The sequence below is a fragment of the Podarcis melisellensis genome (genome assembly GCF_964234715.1).
Source record: "Podarcis melisellensis genome assembly, chromosome: 2".
In the NCBI taxonomy this organism is placed as follows: domain Eukaryota; kingdom Metazoa; phylum Chordata; class Lepidosauria; order Squamata; family Lacertidae; genus Podarcis; species Podarcis melisellensis.
The window spans coordinates 81,744,039-81,759,320 of record NC_138529.1 but is presented as its reverse complement, the minus strand read 5'-3'; the positions used below and the strand labels follow the sequence as shown (position 1 = coordinate 81,759,320).

The following is a 15,282-nucleotide window of genomic DNA, read 5'->3' as shown; positions in this document are numbered from 1 at the left end:
TATACTGAAACAGGAGTCTAATGCAAGACTATTGCATATCATAATGCCACCAGACAGCTTTTAGGTGTTGTATCTGTGCAGTTTTTGACTAATAGCTGCAAGTCAAAGGTCCTCTGGGTAAAATGCAAGCTCTACTCTTCCATTATTTTTTTATAACAAGTTTTCATAGCACTACTTATTAGACAGGGGAATGGGGCACCATGCATTATTCTGGCCAATACATAATTGTTTGCTTTAACAGCTTTAATGCGCTGTGGGGGTTAACTAGTATCCCTCGAAACCAAGGTTTGTCTTTGCAAATGCTCATGACAAAGCTGCCTTGAAACAGAGCCCAGGACAGCTATGATTACCTCTGAAGTATGTACTGGCTCTTCCACAAAACCTTGTCTATGTTCATTCATGGTGAAAACTGCAGACTGGCCTAGTTTATGGGGATCTGAAAAGGCTAGGAATAGTTCACATCAAAAAGCACTGTACTATGTCCAGGGCATCCTCTATCTATTAGGAGCCACAAGCTTTGCCTAGAAATAGTCGGCACACAGTAGCCTTGCTAAATTTGGGTGATATATAAAGCGAGCGAAGTTTGCCAACTGATACTTTTAAAGGAAAGCTTTAAGGGCACTGCTGAATGGAGATCTGCCCTGTTGAACCCCCAGTGATGCTCAGCAGTGCACCACAAGGAAACATTCTAGTTCTCCTACTCAAAATACCAGAGGTCTTTGAGTTCAGCGTGTGAAGATTCAGCTCCTGTGTTAAATGGTCAGCAGTAGGAAGAAATGGTATCTTACGGTCACATGCACTGAGAGAAGTCCCTGGCCTGCATCTCTAGCATCAACAGCAAACTCGGTGGGCATGCTGGCAGGAACCCCATGGGAGCTTAGCCCTGGCCCACTCGCCGTCACTTTACTGGCATCGTACGTTGGAAGCACCTTAACTTTGAACGGGCTGTTGAAAGAACAGAGCGACATATTTCAGCACTGAAGATCATGAATGTTTATGTAAGTAGATGCCTCACCGGCATGAAGGTTAAACAAAGGTACGAGATTACTGTCGAAGGCCAGACACTGGATTAGTCACTGAACCTTTTTGATGTAGGAGTTAGGGAACCACTCATTACTATATGTACAAACCTAGTAGACATTTGGGGAACAGAGTGGGACAGACACCATTGTTTACACAGGCATTCCCTAGAGATCTTTTGACCCCTGTTTTTAATTGCTGTGTTGTTTCATTGTGCCTTTCAGCGACGGGCACTTGCATTTTAATGCTTGTGTAACTCGTTTTGGTGCTTTGTAAATCTTCTCGGAAGCCTATTTTGGCATTCAAGCAATAATAGCAGCACATGGTCCTTGGCAGAAGCAAACACTGGGATAGTTACAGAATGTTTGCTAGATTCTACAGTTCAAGGAAATGCACAGCACTTTGTAGCCTCTTCCCCCTCTCTGACAACCACCAGGAGGAACCAAGTCCTTGCTGTAGAAGCATTTCTTTAAAGCCTCTTTACCAAAACTAAGTGCAAAGACTAAGCTCATGAACAACAATGCAACCCACCTCAAACTTGGAGGCCAGCCAACAGCACTGCAGTTTGCACAATAAGCTTTGTTTCCTACACCCCACTCTTACCTGCGAGGAATCTCTTCATCTGCATACTTTACTGCAACTGTGTAGGGACCTTCTTTCGTAGGTGTGTAGGCTACTGTATGGGTGCCATCACCATTGTCAACTATATTTACAGGTTCTGCCAAGCCTAAATAGTAAAAAGACCACATTTCAATTCCTTTGGCCACCCTCTCATCAAAGGCCTCAATGACACACGAGCAATTTTTGCCGCTTTGAGCACCAACACACACACACACACAATGCTGATTTAAAGCTTTGCAGGAAATCTGCAGAGACATCTGCTTTGTGGTCTGTTCAGATAAGCCAATTTATTCCTATCATTCCCAGTCTGTGACCTCATCAATTAGAGAGAGGTGAAATCACTAGCAGTTCCTTGGCTGGCTCAACTCCAATGGCTGTAAGCTAAGAAACCCCCATCAAATAGGGGTTGGAGTGATTTATTGTTCCAAAATTATACAGCTGGTTAGGTCAGTTATCGGGCACATTTAAATATAAGCTTCCAGAAAAAGGAAGACTTTTTTTATTTGAACACTACTACTGATTAGGCTCAACATCCAATTCAGTACTGCGTGTTAGTCAGGAATAGTTAGTAACTTTCGTTATAACCCAGGCATGGAGGAGAGATTTATTTGGTCTGCATCGATGAGCAAACCAAATCAATTTGCACCTCCCAGATTAATACAAAGATCAGAACAGCTCTCCAAATTTTGCGATACACTTCTCAAAAACAGCAAAATGTGTAAAAAAATTAAACTGCATATTTTAGCATTTAAAAGGTTGAGAAACTGATAAAATATGCATTTTAAAGTATTTATTATGACAATATGTATTTGAATACAAATGTTCGTGCTTTTTTATATTAAAAATGCAGATTAATGTAGAAATGGGATCAAACTGACATATGAATAAATATATGAAAACTGGTGCAGAATGAAAAAAAAAATACCCTGCCTTCTTTAGGCTCTACCCCTCAGTATGACATTGAGAGGTTGAGCGCAGTCAACAAAATTTGGTGCTGTCAAACAAGTGTTATGATCGGCTAGTTCAAGGTAAGAAGAGCTCCAAGGACCTATTCCCAGAAAATCAAGATATGTGGATTTGCACATGCAGCTATTTCACAAGATTAGTTGCAAACATGATTAGAACTGCCTGCAGTTACAATTTAGATCAAGGACCATAGTAAGTGTGCATATAAATCAAACAAGGAACGGTTTAGTAAAAAGGATAACTCAGTGGAGAATTAATAGTACAGCGGCAGTTAAGCAGAGAAGTTCAATTAAGCTCATTCACAGCAGCACTTTATACAGTTTAGAGGATTTGCTGGAGGCACAGGTAATTAGTTAGTAAAAGTTCAAACCTGTCTCATTAGATTCACCCTGTGGGTCACCTTTAAAGAACTCTGAAATTGCTTTCAGCGGACTGCGCCATGACTGGGTATCCGGCTCATCAGCTAGAATCAAAAAGCTATTAACTTAGTAATACAAAATCAGAGCTCTGTCAGTTGTCCCTTGAGACATGTTTGCCTTAAAACCAATTACACAAAAGGTGGTTTATTCATGCAACGGCTACGTTAGACCAAGTGCATCCCGTTCAGCATAGGTTCACGGTGTGCAGTGTACATGCAATTTAATTCCAAATGCCATTGCCTCCCCTGGCCCTTGGGCTGAGTTGCTTTCACAACTTCAGCGAAGAAAGACTTCTTAAGATGAAGCTGAATTAGATCTGCCAACAGCTGAAACGTACTTGCTCCAATAAGTATTTTACGTACTCAAGTATTCTTGCATAAGTCTGCAGTACTCAGAACACATTAAATAAAAGCCTGTTAGGTCTTCAGTAACTGGAAGAATGAGGTAAGAGAGGGGACCCAAGTACAATTTGGGGGGGGGGGGAAGGGTTTCATTCATCTGACATTCAATGCATTCCAATTCTGTATGTTAGATAGTTGACACACAAGAGTGCTTAGCATCTAGTAACATCAGAATTGCTTTGGGCTTCTTCCACTAGCCCTCATTCCACCAGGCTGTTCCTTCTTCCAACCCTTGTTTTCTAGCCACCCTCTCACAGCGTTTTCCTCAGGCCTTCACCTCTGTCCCCTTTCCTCCCTCAATCTTTCTACATGCTCTTATCAAGGATCAGGGCACTTCACAGAGAAGGCAGCCAGACACTTGCGTCTCACAGGAGTGGATAGGACCAAGGGCAGCTCAATGAACTCGTTGCCAAAGAAATAACTACCTTAACATTTTCTATTCACAAATACAGAGTAAGAGGTGGTGTATCTTTAACAGGTTGTAAGCGGCCCTTCAAGGTAGCCAAGAAGTGTTTCAAAATGCAGATCCCCCATTCAGCCCTGGAACTCGTACGTTTTGGCTCCTGAACAACGCAAACCCAGAAGTGATAGTTCCGGTTTGCGAACGTTCTTTTGGAACCTGAACATCTGATGGGGCTTCCGTGGCTTCTGAATGCTGCAGCCAATCAGAAGCTGCAATTTGGTTTCCAAACGTTTTGGAAATCGGACGGACTTCTGGAATGTATTCCATTCAGCTTCCAAGGTACAACTGTACTCAAACTGCTGTCCTCCCATGTCTGTTTAAACACTAGACTTGCCTTGAAGACTCCCAACTGAGTTATAAAGGAGACCTTGATTACTGAAGCTCCCAACTTTCTGAAGCACTACAGAGTAATAAATATATCAACAGTTCCCAAAACTTTGAACTTCAGAACTGCACACGACGCTACTTTTTCTTAGTGCTTCCAATTCAACAACTCTTACCAGTTATCACTCAGGTGCTTCCAAGTGATGACTTCTGCTAATCATACAACTCATTTAAAAGAAATATCAAGCGATTGCAGTGGAACACATTACCTCTGGGCGCTGTTACTGTAACCTCGAGTGGTGCTACCCCAGCTTTACTGGTATCTACAGTAAACGACTGGGGAATTCCGGCACGGACTGCTGTTCCCAGGCCTGGTCCAGAGACTTTCACCTTGTAGGGGTCAACGACATCTTTTACAGGAACCTTAAATGGACTGCCTGCCAATGAAGGAAGTGCTAGCTTAGTACAAAGGGGAATGTAGCAACTTGTGTAAAGGTGCGTCAACAGCCACCCCTAAGCAGCCCAGCTCCTCTCACACTGCTCCCTTGGTCCCCCACTGATGACTATCCTGATAAAATTGGGCAACTTAAATCAGATTTATACTGGCTATTGAGATGGACAAGGATTAAATTTTAATTGAAATGGGACTGTATGCAATGTGAACTTGATGCTCTAATGAGGTGAGAAAAATAAGTTTTGGGGCACTGAAAGTTGGTTCTAGCACCCACCACAAAATCTTTAGATACATTTGGGGTAGAGCTGTGGCTCAGTGGCAGAGCATCAGCTTCGCATGAAAGAAATCCCAGATTCTCAATCTCCGGACAATCCAGGTAGGGCTGGGAGATAACCCCAAACTCAAAACCTGGGGAGCTGCTGCCAGTTAGTGTAGACAACACTGAGCTAGGTGGACTCTGTGTAAGAAATTCTTATGTAGCGGTCAAAGAGCAGCAAAATATACTACTATTGTGTTATAGGTCAATAAGGCTATTTGCTTTGTATTCCCAAAAATCTAAAGGCTCTGCTATGAGACCCTGATTCCCACTGGGAATGTTCTTGCAAAAGCATGATATGTTGACTTTTTCAAATGCAACGCACATTATTTATTATACATTACAACATCCTTTAAAAAAAAAGTGTTCTCCAACATGAAAGTCAGTTCACAGGCTTTTACTTTGAATCCAACCTCAGGATGCAAGCCATCTTACCAGGGATGTGTTCGCCCCCATAAGTTATGTTGACATCATAGTCTCCTGGAACGTAAGGAATATATTCTGCACTGCAGCTGCCATCCTTGTTATCTTTACAACTTATTTTGGATTCTGAGGGTCCTTCAACAGTTATTCCAAGGCCGCCAATTCCAGCCCCTCTGCAAGCATTTAAGAAAAGGGGGGGAAAACAGTTAACATGTTTCTATTACAGCATTTTAAACTCAAGAGCCCACTTTGCTTTGCATGACTGCAACTAATTGTTCTCTGCTGCATTCTCTCAGAATGACAGTAGCCTACTAGACAGTTGAGAAGAATAAGAACCTGTAATGCAGGTAGGTCTACATGTTGATTGATTAATGGTTTCTTCAGTTTAAAGTCCAATTTAGCCTGGGGAATTCTGAAGTCATTAGTGAGGACATTACTTGGCAGGCGTGTGAATCACACAAAGACAGTCTGGGGAAAGTCATCAAGAATCAAAGCAGTGAGTTGAAGGTGTGTGGGCGGGTTTGTAAGGAAGATGACAATGTTTAAGCCTGTGGTAACGTCAAGATCTCTAAGTTGCTTCTTGCTATTTGTACCTAGCCCATGGCATGTCCCTGTCAATCAGCTACTTTGGAAGGAGAGGCAAGGACACCTGAAATTCTGCTTCATGCATCTACAGTCAGATCTTCCAACTTTATTTTACAAATACGCAGCTTACTCTGCCCACATTAACGTATCAGAATACAGTCCATCATACTTACCGAGTGACAACAGTGAATGGGTTTGGTTTATTTGTGAAGGCTTCTTGTAGCCCAGCTCCTTCGGCCACCACCCGAGAAGGATGGCATCCTTCTGTAACATCAACCCTGAAAGGGCTGTTTAGTACAGGAACATCATCGTAGGTTACTTCAACAGTGTGAGGACCTGCAAGCAGAAGATGAACGTTTACTGGAGAAGTCTCGGAAACATTGCAAAAGTTACATTAGTCTCCACCTTATTTGAATTAACTATTTTCAGAATACAGGAGAGTTTACTCTAGAACAAGCATCCCCAAACTCGGTCCTCCAGATGTTTGGGACTACAGCTCCCATCATCCCTACCACTGGTTGTATTACCTAGGGATGATGGGAGTTGTACAGTGGTGCCCCGCAAGACGAACGCCTCGCAAGACGGAAAACCCGCTAGACGAAAGGGTTTTCCATTTTGGAGGCGCTTCGCAAAACGAATTTCCCTATGGGCTTCCTTCGCAAGACGAAAGCCCATAGGGAAATCTCCGGGACAGCGGGGAAGCGCAGCGCGTCTTCCCCACTGTCCTCGGACCTCCTCCGAAGGCTGGTGGTGGGGCGGAGAGACCTCCTCCCCGCGCCAGCCTTCGGATGGCTGTCCTGAAGACTTGCGGTGGGAGGAGGGTTTTCCTTCCCACCGCCAACATTCAGAATGCTGTTCTGAATGTTGGCGGTGGGGAGGAAAAACCCTCCTCCCACCGCAAGCCCCGGGAACAGAGGAGAAGTGCTGCGCGCCTTCCCCTCTGTTCCCGTACCTGTGCTGAAGGCTTGCGGTGGGGAGAAAAGCCCTTCTCCGCACCGCCAGCCTGGCAAGCGGTCTCCATAGGAACGCATTAATTGATTTTCAATGCACTCCTATGGGAAACCGTGCTTCGCAAGACAAAAAACTCGCAAGAAGAAAAAACTTGCGGAATGAATTACTTTCGTCTTGCGAGGCACCACTGTAGTCCCAAAACAGCTGGAGGGCCGAGTTTGGGGGTGCCTGCTCTAGAACATGTAGTGCCTTCCCCATGTTGTTCAACTACAACTCCCATGAACACCAGCCAGCAGGACCGTAGCTAAGGGGTTGGTGAGATGGGCCCCCACCAGGGGCGCAGGCGACTGGGGTGTGTGTGAAAAATTGGCAAAAAATATGTCCATAAATATAAATATTGATTATTGCCTCATAAGAAATGGTTTCAAATTTATGGTGAATTGAATGGGTGGAAGGTGGGGGGTTGGAGGAGAGGTGGAAAGAAGAGCTAGGGGGGCACAATCTGGGCGGTTCTGCCAGGGGCGCAAGATCACCTAGCTATGGCTCTGCCAGCCAGCATTACCTATGGTCAGGGAAGATGGGAGTTTTAGTCTAGCAGCATCTGGAGGCCATCAAGTTGGCTACCCTTGTCCTGGAGCAAGCCTGCCCTTCGACGTGTGTTAAAATATAGAATGGTGCCGCTTAGTACGATCTATTTCCTCCCTTATTCTCCCAAAGTCAGTAGCAACTAGCAGACTTTACCTCTTTCATAGGGTGTGAACTCTACTGCATATGTCCCATCGGCATTGTCTTTGATGAGGCAGTCTGTGGAAGCTCCAGAGGGATTTGCAATCTGAGCTTTGATATGGTCTCCGCCAGTCTTGGTCAAGGGTCTAGCATCTACGGTGAAATCGGTGGTCGCTTCACGGAAAACATCTATGAAATAAAGTTGGGAAACAGCTTTGTTTTGGGCAGAACCATTTTCCAAGAATTCCATGCTTCTGCATGGAAATAGGTTCAGCCACTCAGACAACAATAGTACTCAAGAGACCCAAATGGGTATCATGCAAGAATGATCCCAACCAAGTAGTTTCCCGCAAACCTGCTCACCTAAGCCATATTTTGCCAGGGTGCTTTCCTACAGTCTCATGAGTCACTATCAACCCACAGAAATGAGCCATGTGATTTGGTAGCGGGAAGGGTGCTTTCCTGGAAAGCACTGTGAACTGCCAGGGGCACATCTAAGCATGTACTGGGATATGCAGGTTAAGAGTCATGCGAGTGACAACAAAAGTACAGTGGTACCTCTCGTTACAAACTTAATTCGTTCCAGAGGTCAGTTCTTAACCTGAGGTACCACTTTAGCTAATGGGGACTCCTGCTGCCACCGTGCCGCCAGCACGCGATTTCTGTTCTCATCCTGGGGCACAGTTCTTAACCCGAGGTACTACTTCTGGGTTAGCAGAGTTTGTAACCCGATGTGTTTATAACCCAAGGTACCACTGTATAGTGTGTGCATGCACACAAAAGCTTATACCAAGAACAACCTTCGTTGGTCTCTAAGGTGCTACTGGACAATTTTTTAATTTTTTTATACAGATCAAGTGAAGTAGTAGTACCACTCTAGTCTGCCTTAGACAGATCACACTTGGAATTTTGTGTGCAATTCTGGGCACCACAATTTAAGGATGTTGACAAGCTGGAACATGTGCAGAGGAGGGCAACTAAGATGATCAAGGGTATGGAAACTAAGACTTATGAGGAGCGCTTGAAGGAGCTGAGTATGTTTAACCTGGAAAAGAGGAGACAGAGGAGATATGATAGCCATCTTCAAATATCTTAAGGGCTGTCACATGGAGGAGGGAGCATGCTTGTTTTCTCCTGCTATGGAGGGTAGGACTCGAACCAATGGCTTCAAGTTGCAAGTAAGGAGATTCCGACTAAACATTGAGAAAACTTTCTTACAGTAAGAGCTGTTCGGCAGTGGAACAGTCTCCCATTAGAGGTGGTGGACTCTCTTTCCTTGGAGGTTTTTAAACAGAGGTTGGATGGTCATCTGTCATGGATGCTCTAGCTGAGAGTCCTGCATTGCAGGTTGTTGGACTAGATGACCCTTGGGTACCTTCCAACTAGATTCTACAAGTGCTACAAACCTAAAGATAAACTGAGGGAGGCATACCTTTTCCTTCAATTCCTGGCCCAAACACTTTGACTTGACTTGTGTCCACAGCCGGATCAACTTTGACCCGTGCAGGGAAGTTTGGCACTGGTTCTCCGCCGTATTTCATCTTGAGTGTGTACATCCCGGCAGAAAGGGGGACGTATGTAACTGCGTAGGTTCCATCCTTGTTATCCTGAACCTCGACATCTGCCTTGGAGCCAGAATCAGACACAGCTTCCATATCCAGAGTCCCAGGCCCAGCTTCTGAGCAGTCTACATGTAACAGGCCTGCTTCCCCCACTTTGCCACGTTCAAGCCCAGGGCCTGTGGCGACTACTTTAGAAGCGTCAAATGGCATTTCAACGTCTGCTCTGAAAGGTGAGCCAGGAATATGGACGTCTTCAAAGAGGATGTTGACAAGGTATTCGCCAGGTTTCGTAGGCAGGTAGGAGACTGAGCAAGTGCCGTCCCCATTATCGGAACATTCTATCTTGGCTTCACACGGGCCTTCGACTGTCAACCCCAGACCACCAGTTCCAGCTCCTTTGGTGTCTATTGTGAATTCAGCAGGCTTTCCAACAAGGCCTCCTTGAAGACCTGCACCATAGGCTCTCACCTGGGAAGGACAGGAAAGTGCTGAATTAAGTATTGTAGTACCTCAGGTTAAGTACCTAATTCATTCTGGAGGGCCGTTCTTAACCTGAAACTGTTCTTAACCTGAAGCACCACTTTAGCTAATGGGGCCTCCTGCTGCCGCCACGCCGCCAAAGCACGATTTCTGTTCTCATCCTGAAGCAAAGATCTTAACCCGAGGTACTATTTCTGGGTTACCGGAGTCTGTAACCTGAAGCGTCTGTAACCCAAGGTACCACTGTATTTAACCAGGAAGGGATCAGAGCCAGTTCTAGAGTTCTCTTATGTTAGTGGTCTGCAGTCACTAAATAGATGTATAAGAACCAAACAGTACTTCTACTGTTCAAAGTTACTGTTATCATCACTATCACAAGTTATCGTTATCACAAGTCAGCAAGATTTCAAGCTCAACATTTTTTTCTTCGATTTTGAAAATGTAGCGTCATTGCACAACAGTTGGCCTAATTAGCATATTGCCGCCAACTTGATTCTCATTAATCTAATCTGTTTTGAAAGCAAGAGAGTTGACCCAATCAGCACAAAGGAAAACAAGAGCTAAAACAGTCCCATGTGATTTATCATTAACTTCTTCAGAAACTGCCAACATTTCTTCAACAGGAACTACGAAAGAAATAGGCCTTTTAATCCTGCCAGCTATTACAAGGCTCAACATGCATTAAAATAACGTAGAAGCTTAGATCGTTACCAAAATGCCTGACATTAATGCGTAATCACAGATGATCCAAAATAATTCTGAGTAAATTGTAATGTCTTATATCAACTCATTGTACAATCTAACAAATTTACCAATTTGTAATAATATGAGAACGCCAAGAGAGAAAACAATTAAGGTCCATGGCTATTACTGTGCCTCTTTTGGAACATTTCTGAGTCCATAATGAATTTGAGGGAAATTGAATGGTGGGGGATAAATATCAATAGACTATTTTAAGGAGTAATGAATGGGGATAGCATAAGGGCAATTTGATTTGAAGGAGGCTCTGCTAGGAAACTGGGTCAAATTAACTGAAAAGGAAGTGCTCTGGGGTGATCTGAGAGGGTGCAAATTAAATAATTTGGGTGGTTAATAAGCTTAAGTTTCTGTGAAATTTGAATTCAAACACATGTAAGGTTAGCAAATGCACATCTATGTCTGTGGGCCCATGCCTCAAATTTGCGTCTAAGGGCTTCTGCTAAAAGATAACATTTGTCACACTTTTCAATGGGGTAATGCACATACATCACAACTTGCCAAGAAATGGAAGCATCCAAATCTCACCCAACCGTGTAGCAAGGGTTAGCAACAGCTTACCTTGGAAGGATCTGGTGGCAGAGTGGCTTCCACAGCGTAAGGGCTTCCTGGGACTGGATTCCCATCATAATTTACATCAACTAGATAAAGGCCCTCCTCCCGTGGGATATACTTTGCAGTGCTGCACTCTTTGCCTACTACAGGCTCCACAAGGCATGGCACGGCTTGCTTGCTGGGGCTGAAGATGTTCACATCGAGTTTGCCCTGTCCACCAGCGCCTTTCGAATCAATTAGAAATTCCTGATCCTTCCCTACTTCGACTCCTTCAGAAAGGAAAGGAGACTCAGTTATGGCAGGTTGTCTTTCTCTACACTGACCATAAGTCATATTCAGAACAAAATTCATACCGGCTATCAATACAACGACATAGGGAGACTGTACATTCCAAAATATGTACAGTTACTATTTCATTTTGCAAGCCAACCCCAGAGTTAACTCAGTAGAACGGAGACTTGCCCCTGCAGCTCACTGGAACACACTCATTTTGAAACACATTCAGGATTTTGCTCTGTGCTAATATTGCCATTGCCCTGCAGCTCACTGGAACACACTCATTTTGAAACACATTCAGGATTTTGCTCTGTGCTAATATTGCCATGAAAGGTGTGGGGGTTTTTTTGGGGGGGGGGAATCAACAGAGAGCAATAGGTGTTTAAAACAGTCACATAACACAACATACAGGGTGAGAACTTTTTTTAAGGTACTTTTTTTATATAGACCATTTTCACATTGCCTCACCATAATATTATTGTGCCATGTGAAGTCTAGAATGGAGAAGGTAGTTTAATGTTTGGTTAACCTAAGGTCCAGTGCTCACTGATGCAAAACTCTTTATTGTAGCTCAATGTATTTCATAGTAGAACACTCCTTTCAGGAGCCTGAGGATCTTTCAAGTTCTTAAAATTCAAACGCACCTTATTTAAAAGCCAATCAACTCAAGGAATGGCTTGGAAAAGTGGTAGAGAAGGCATAGGCAAACTTGGCCCTCCAGATGTTTTGGAACTACAACTCCCATCATCCCTAGCTAAAAGGACCAGTGGTCAGGGATGATGGGAGTTGTAGTCCCAAAACATCTGGAGGGCCGAGTTTGCCTATGCCTGTAGTAGAGCAAAACGTATCCTCTCCACATCTATGTTCCAGGAAGTCATCAAATGGGATCTGGAATGCTACATGATCACCAACCTAAAAATCTGCATAACCCTCAGTGTATCCATTTAAAAAAAATAAAGCATGCTTTGGATCCAACCCATGAGCAGCCCTCTGTTCATGGAATGCTGTTTCCTGTTGTCCTGCCTCTCCACTTTACTCCTGGAACCCCAATTCCAAGGAAATACTGCAGGATGCAGCATAGGGGACTGCAGATGGGAAGTAGATGGAAACGGGAACTACCTTCCAAACTATTATCTCAGTGTATCCAACCAACATTTTAGCAAGAGCAAACATCATACAGGAAGGTTTGGTGAAGGGTTTAGAACCAGATGGATTCCTGCTTCCCCATGGTTAATGGGCGGAACTCAGGAAATCTTCAACGCCTTGCTTTTTTTCCCTTACCCCACATTTTGAGTATTGAACGGGACTTGTCCAAGGAAAGTCCTAGGTCAATGCTGACCTTTAAGCTTGCAACTTCTTTTATTGCCAATACAGGCAGAACTCTTGCTTCAAGTACTTGCCTTAAATGGACTGCTCTTTCCAAAGCAGAGAACGGCCAATTTCAATTTAACAGCGAGAACGTATACATACACCCTTCTCTACTCAAAATTCTCAGGTTTGAACAAACTCAGAAGTTCTACACAACACACAAAACAGTGGTATCTGTCAATTCAGGTGTCTACTGGCATCTTGACCTCCATTCCAGGTAAGTTTATTATGTACACAAGTTTAAAAAAGAAAAAAGAAAAGCTCACGTTACTTAAGTTACTTACTGTTTTCCAGGCCATTAACTTTAATTTTGCTTAGGTCAAGTGGAGCAGCAACACCTACAGTGAAAGGACTCCTGGGGATGGGATCACCACCATAGCTCACTTGAACATTCATGCTACCCTAGAGAGATTGGACAGATCGGAAAACGTTGTTTCTTATTTTGATATTTGCTACAAGCCAGAAACTACAGCAGCAGAGTCTGACATACAACTGCCCCCTAATACTGCATCATGCATATCTTCAGACACCAGGAAGCAAAAGCTTATCCCAAACCTCCAGAGTTCTACTTAAAATTGTTCGGCAGTATATACAAGCAAGGTTGTAGAGGCAAGTAAATAACTGGTAGGAGAAATCCCAATTGGCAGGTTTTGTGCAGATGCAGCCTTGGCATGAAGCTTTTAGAAGTTCTGCATTTAAAGGCTAAAATACTAGTATGTTTTTACTAGGATACCAAGATGCTCTGCCCTGTTACAGATGAAATTGTGCCCAGTCATGCCCTATAAGGACCCGTATTTTGCTAGCTTCACTCTTAAGCCTACTGTGTTTCAAACTAATCTATTTTCTACAAATTGCAGCAAAATACAAGTTTTTGAACCAAGGATACTGTAAATCAGTTTACTACAGTTAATCTGCAAGGGCTTAATACTAGGCAAAACATCAGAAATAACACGACGACTACTCTGCAGGTTAAGGTTTGCTGTTTTACCCTTCTTATAGATGTGTAAAAATACTGTTGGGGTCCTCTACAGTTTTATTTTGTTTCTATACCGCCCTACAGGGACGCAGGTGGCGCTGTGGTCTAAACCACTGAGTCTAGGGCTTGCCGATCAGAAGATCGGCGGTTTGAATCCCTGTGACGGGGTGAGCTCCCATTGCTTGGTCCCAGCTCCTGCCAACCTAGCAGTTCAAAAGCATGTCAAAGTGCAAGTGGATAAATAGGTACCGCTCCAGCGGGAAGGTAAACAGCATTTCCATGCGCTGCTCTGGTTCACCAGAAGCGGCTTAGTCATGCTGGCTACATGACCTGGAAGCTGTACGTCGGCTCTCTCGGCCAATAAAACGAGATGAGCACCACAACCCCAGAGTCATTCACGACTGGACTTAACTGTCAGGGGTCCTTTGCCTTTTTATACTGCCCTATACCTGAAGGTCTCAGGGCGGTTCACATTAAAAATCACTTACATAAAATCAAAACAAAAACCAGATATCCCCACCCCCCGGAAAAGAGCCAGCATTTTAAAAAGGGTATATGATGTCAGGTCAGGCAAAGGCCTGGTTGAAGAGGAATGGTTTTGTCTGGTGCCTAAAGATGTATAGTGAAGGTGCCTGGCGAACTTCCCTGGGGAGAGCATTCCACAGACAGGAAGCCACTACAGAGAAGGCCCATTCTTGTGTTGCCAACCTCCTGACCTCTACATGGATGTCTACACTGTGTATAATGTGGATATGTACACTCCCAAGTCCGTAACTATCAAATTTATAATCTACAAATAAGAGATACAGGAAGGGCAAAAAAAAAAAAAACCTCCAGTAATGAAAATGTACGAAATCTTCAGTTGATAAAACCTTTGTGTATGGCAAAGGGTGGTTTTATATATCAACTCCAATAGTTTAAACCTAACAGACCAAGCCCATTCAAAATCCAACATTCTGTATCTAAGGTATTTCCAACATCAAAACAGGCCACCCATACGTTGGCTGCAACCTGCTTTCCCCATTTCCCATTTGTCCGTTACAGTCTGAGCTGCACCTATTAACACCACAAGACAGACGGTCTACTTCACTTTTGATTCTGTAAAACAGCTAAATTAGGTGCCAAGAAACGAAGCATTTGCTGCCTAGAAACTGCCATTCATTCGTCTGCAATGTTCCCATATGGGCACAAGATTAATGCATCCAGAATCTTCAGCCTCCCTTTGTTCATTTGCTGTAGAACACTAATAAATTTGAAGGAACAGAGGCTGGCTATAGAGAAGAGACTTTGAAATTCAGATTTTTCAGTTAAGCTAGTTGGGCACGGGCCAGCAAAGCATAGCATGTTAACTCCCTGTGACTAAGGTGCATATAATGCGGCAGTTCTGGAAATTAATCCCTTGGATAAGGCATTTAGGAATGGAAGTTACATTTTCACAGGGCCCGGAGCAGTTTAATGTTTGATAAGTAGTATTTGTCACTGCTATGTTTACAGACTGACAGAGCAAAAGAGCAGACTGCAATGTTTGCTTACTCCACCCCTTATTCACTTTAACCAGCTCGCTCTCCCCTTCCCCCTCCAGAACCTCTATCAGCGTTTGCTTCAAAAATGCAATGTACATATGGTGCAGTGTTCAAATA

General features: G+C 43.8%; 1 protein-coding gene across 5 annotated transcripts in view; it reads right to left on the bottom strand.

Annotated features, from left to right (window-relative positions):
- The window catches only part of FLNB (filamin B), an 82,992-nt gene that overhangs the window by 23,332 nt on the left and 44,378 nt on the right, over positions 1-15,282 (bottom strand). For 3 of the 5 annotated variants that reach the window (XM_081899395.1, XM_081899391.1, XM_081899392.1), the window contains exons 19-28: positions 12,951-13,068; positions 11,029-11,291; positions 9,102-9,699; positions 7,685-7,858; positions 6,166-6,328; positions 5,420-5,580; positions 4,484-4,651; positions 2,978-3,070; positions 1,624-1,747; positions 789-945 (exon numbers count right to left, since the gene is read on the bottom strand). In XM_081899395.1, coding sequence (XP_081755521.1) covers positions 789-945; positions 1,624-1,747; positions 2,978-3,070; positions 4,484-4,651; positions 5,420-5,580; positions 6,166-6,328; positions 7,685-7,858; positions 9,102-9,699; positions 11,029-11,291; positions 12,951-13,068 — 2,019 coding nt within the window. The remainder of the gene's footprint in view (positions 1-788; positions 946-1,623; positions 1,748-2,977; positions 3,071-4,483; positions 4,652-5,419; positions 5,581-6,165; positions 6,329-7,684; positions 7,859-9,101; positions 9,700-11,028; positions 11,292-12,950; positions 13,069-15,282) is intronic. The other 2 variants (XM_081899393.1, XM_081899394.1) reach the window with 1 other exon arrangement.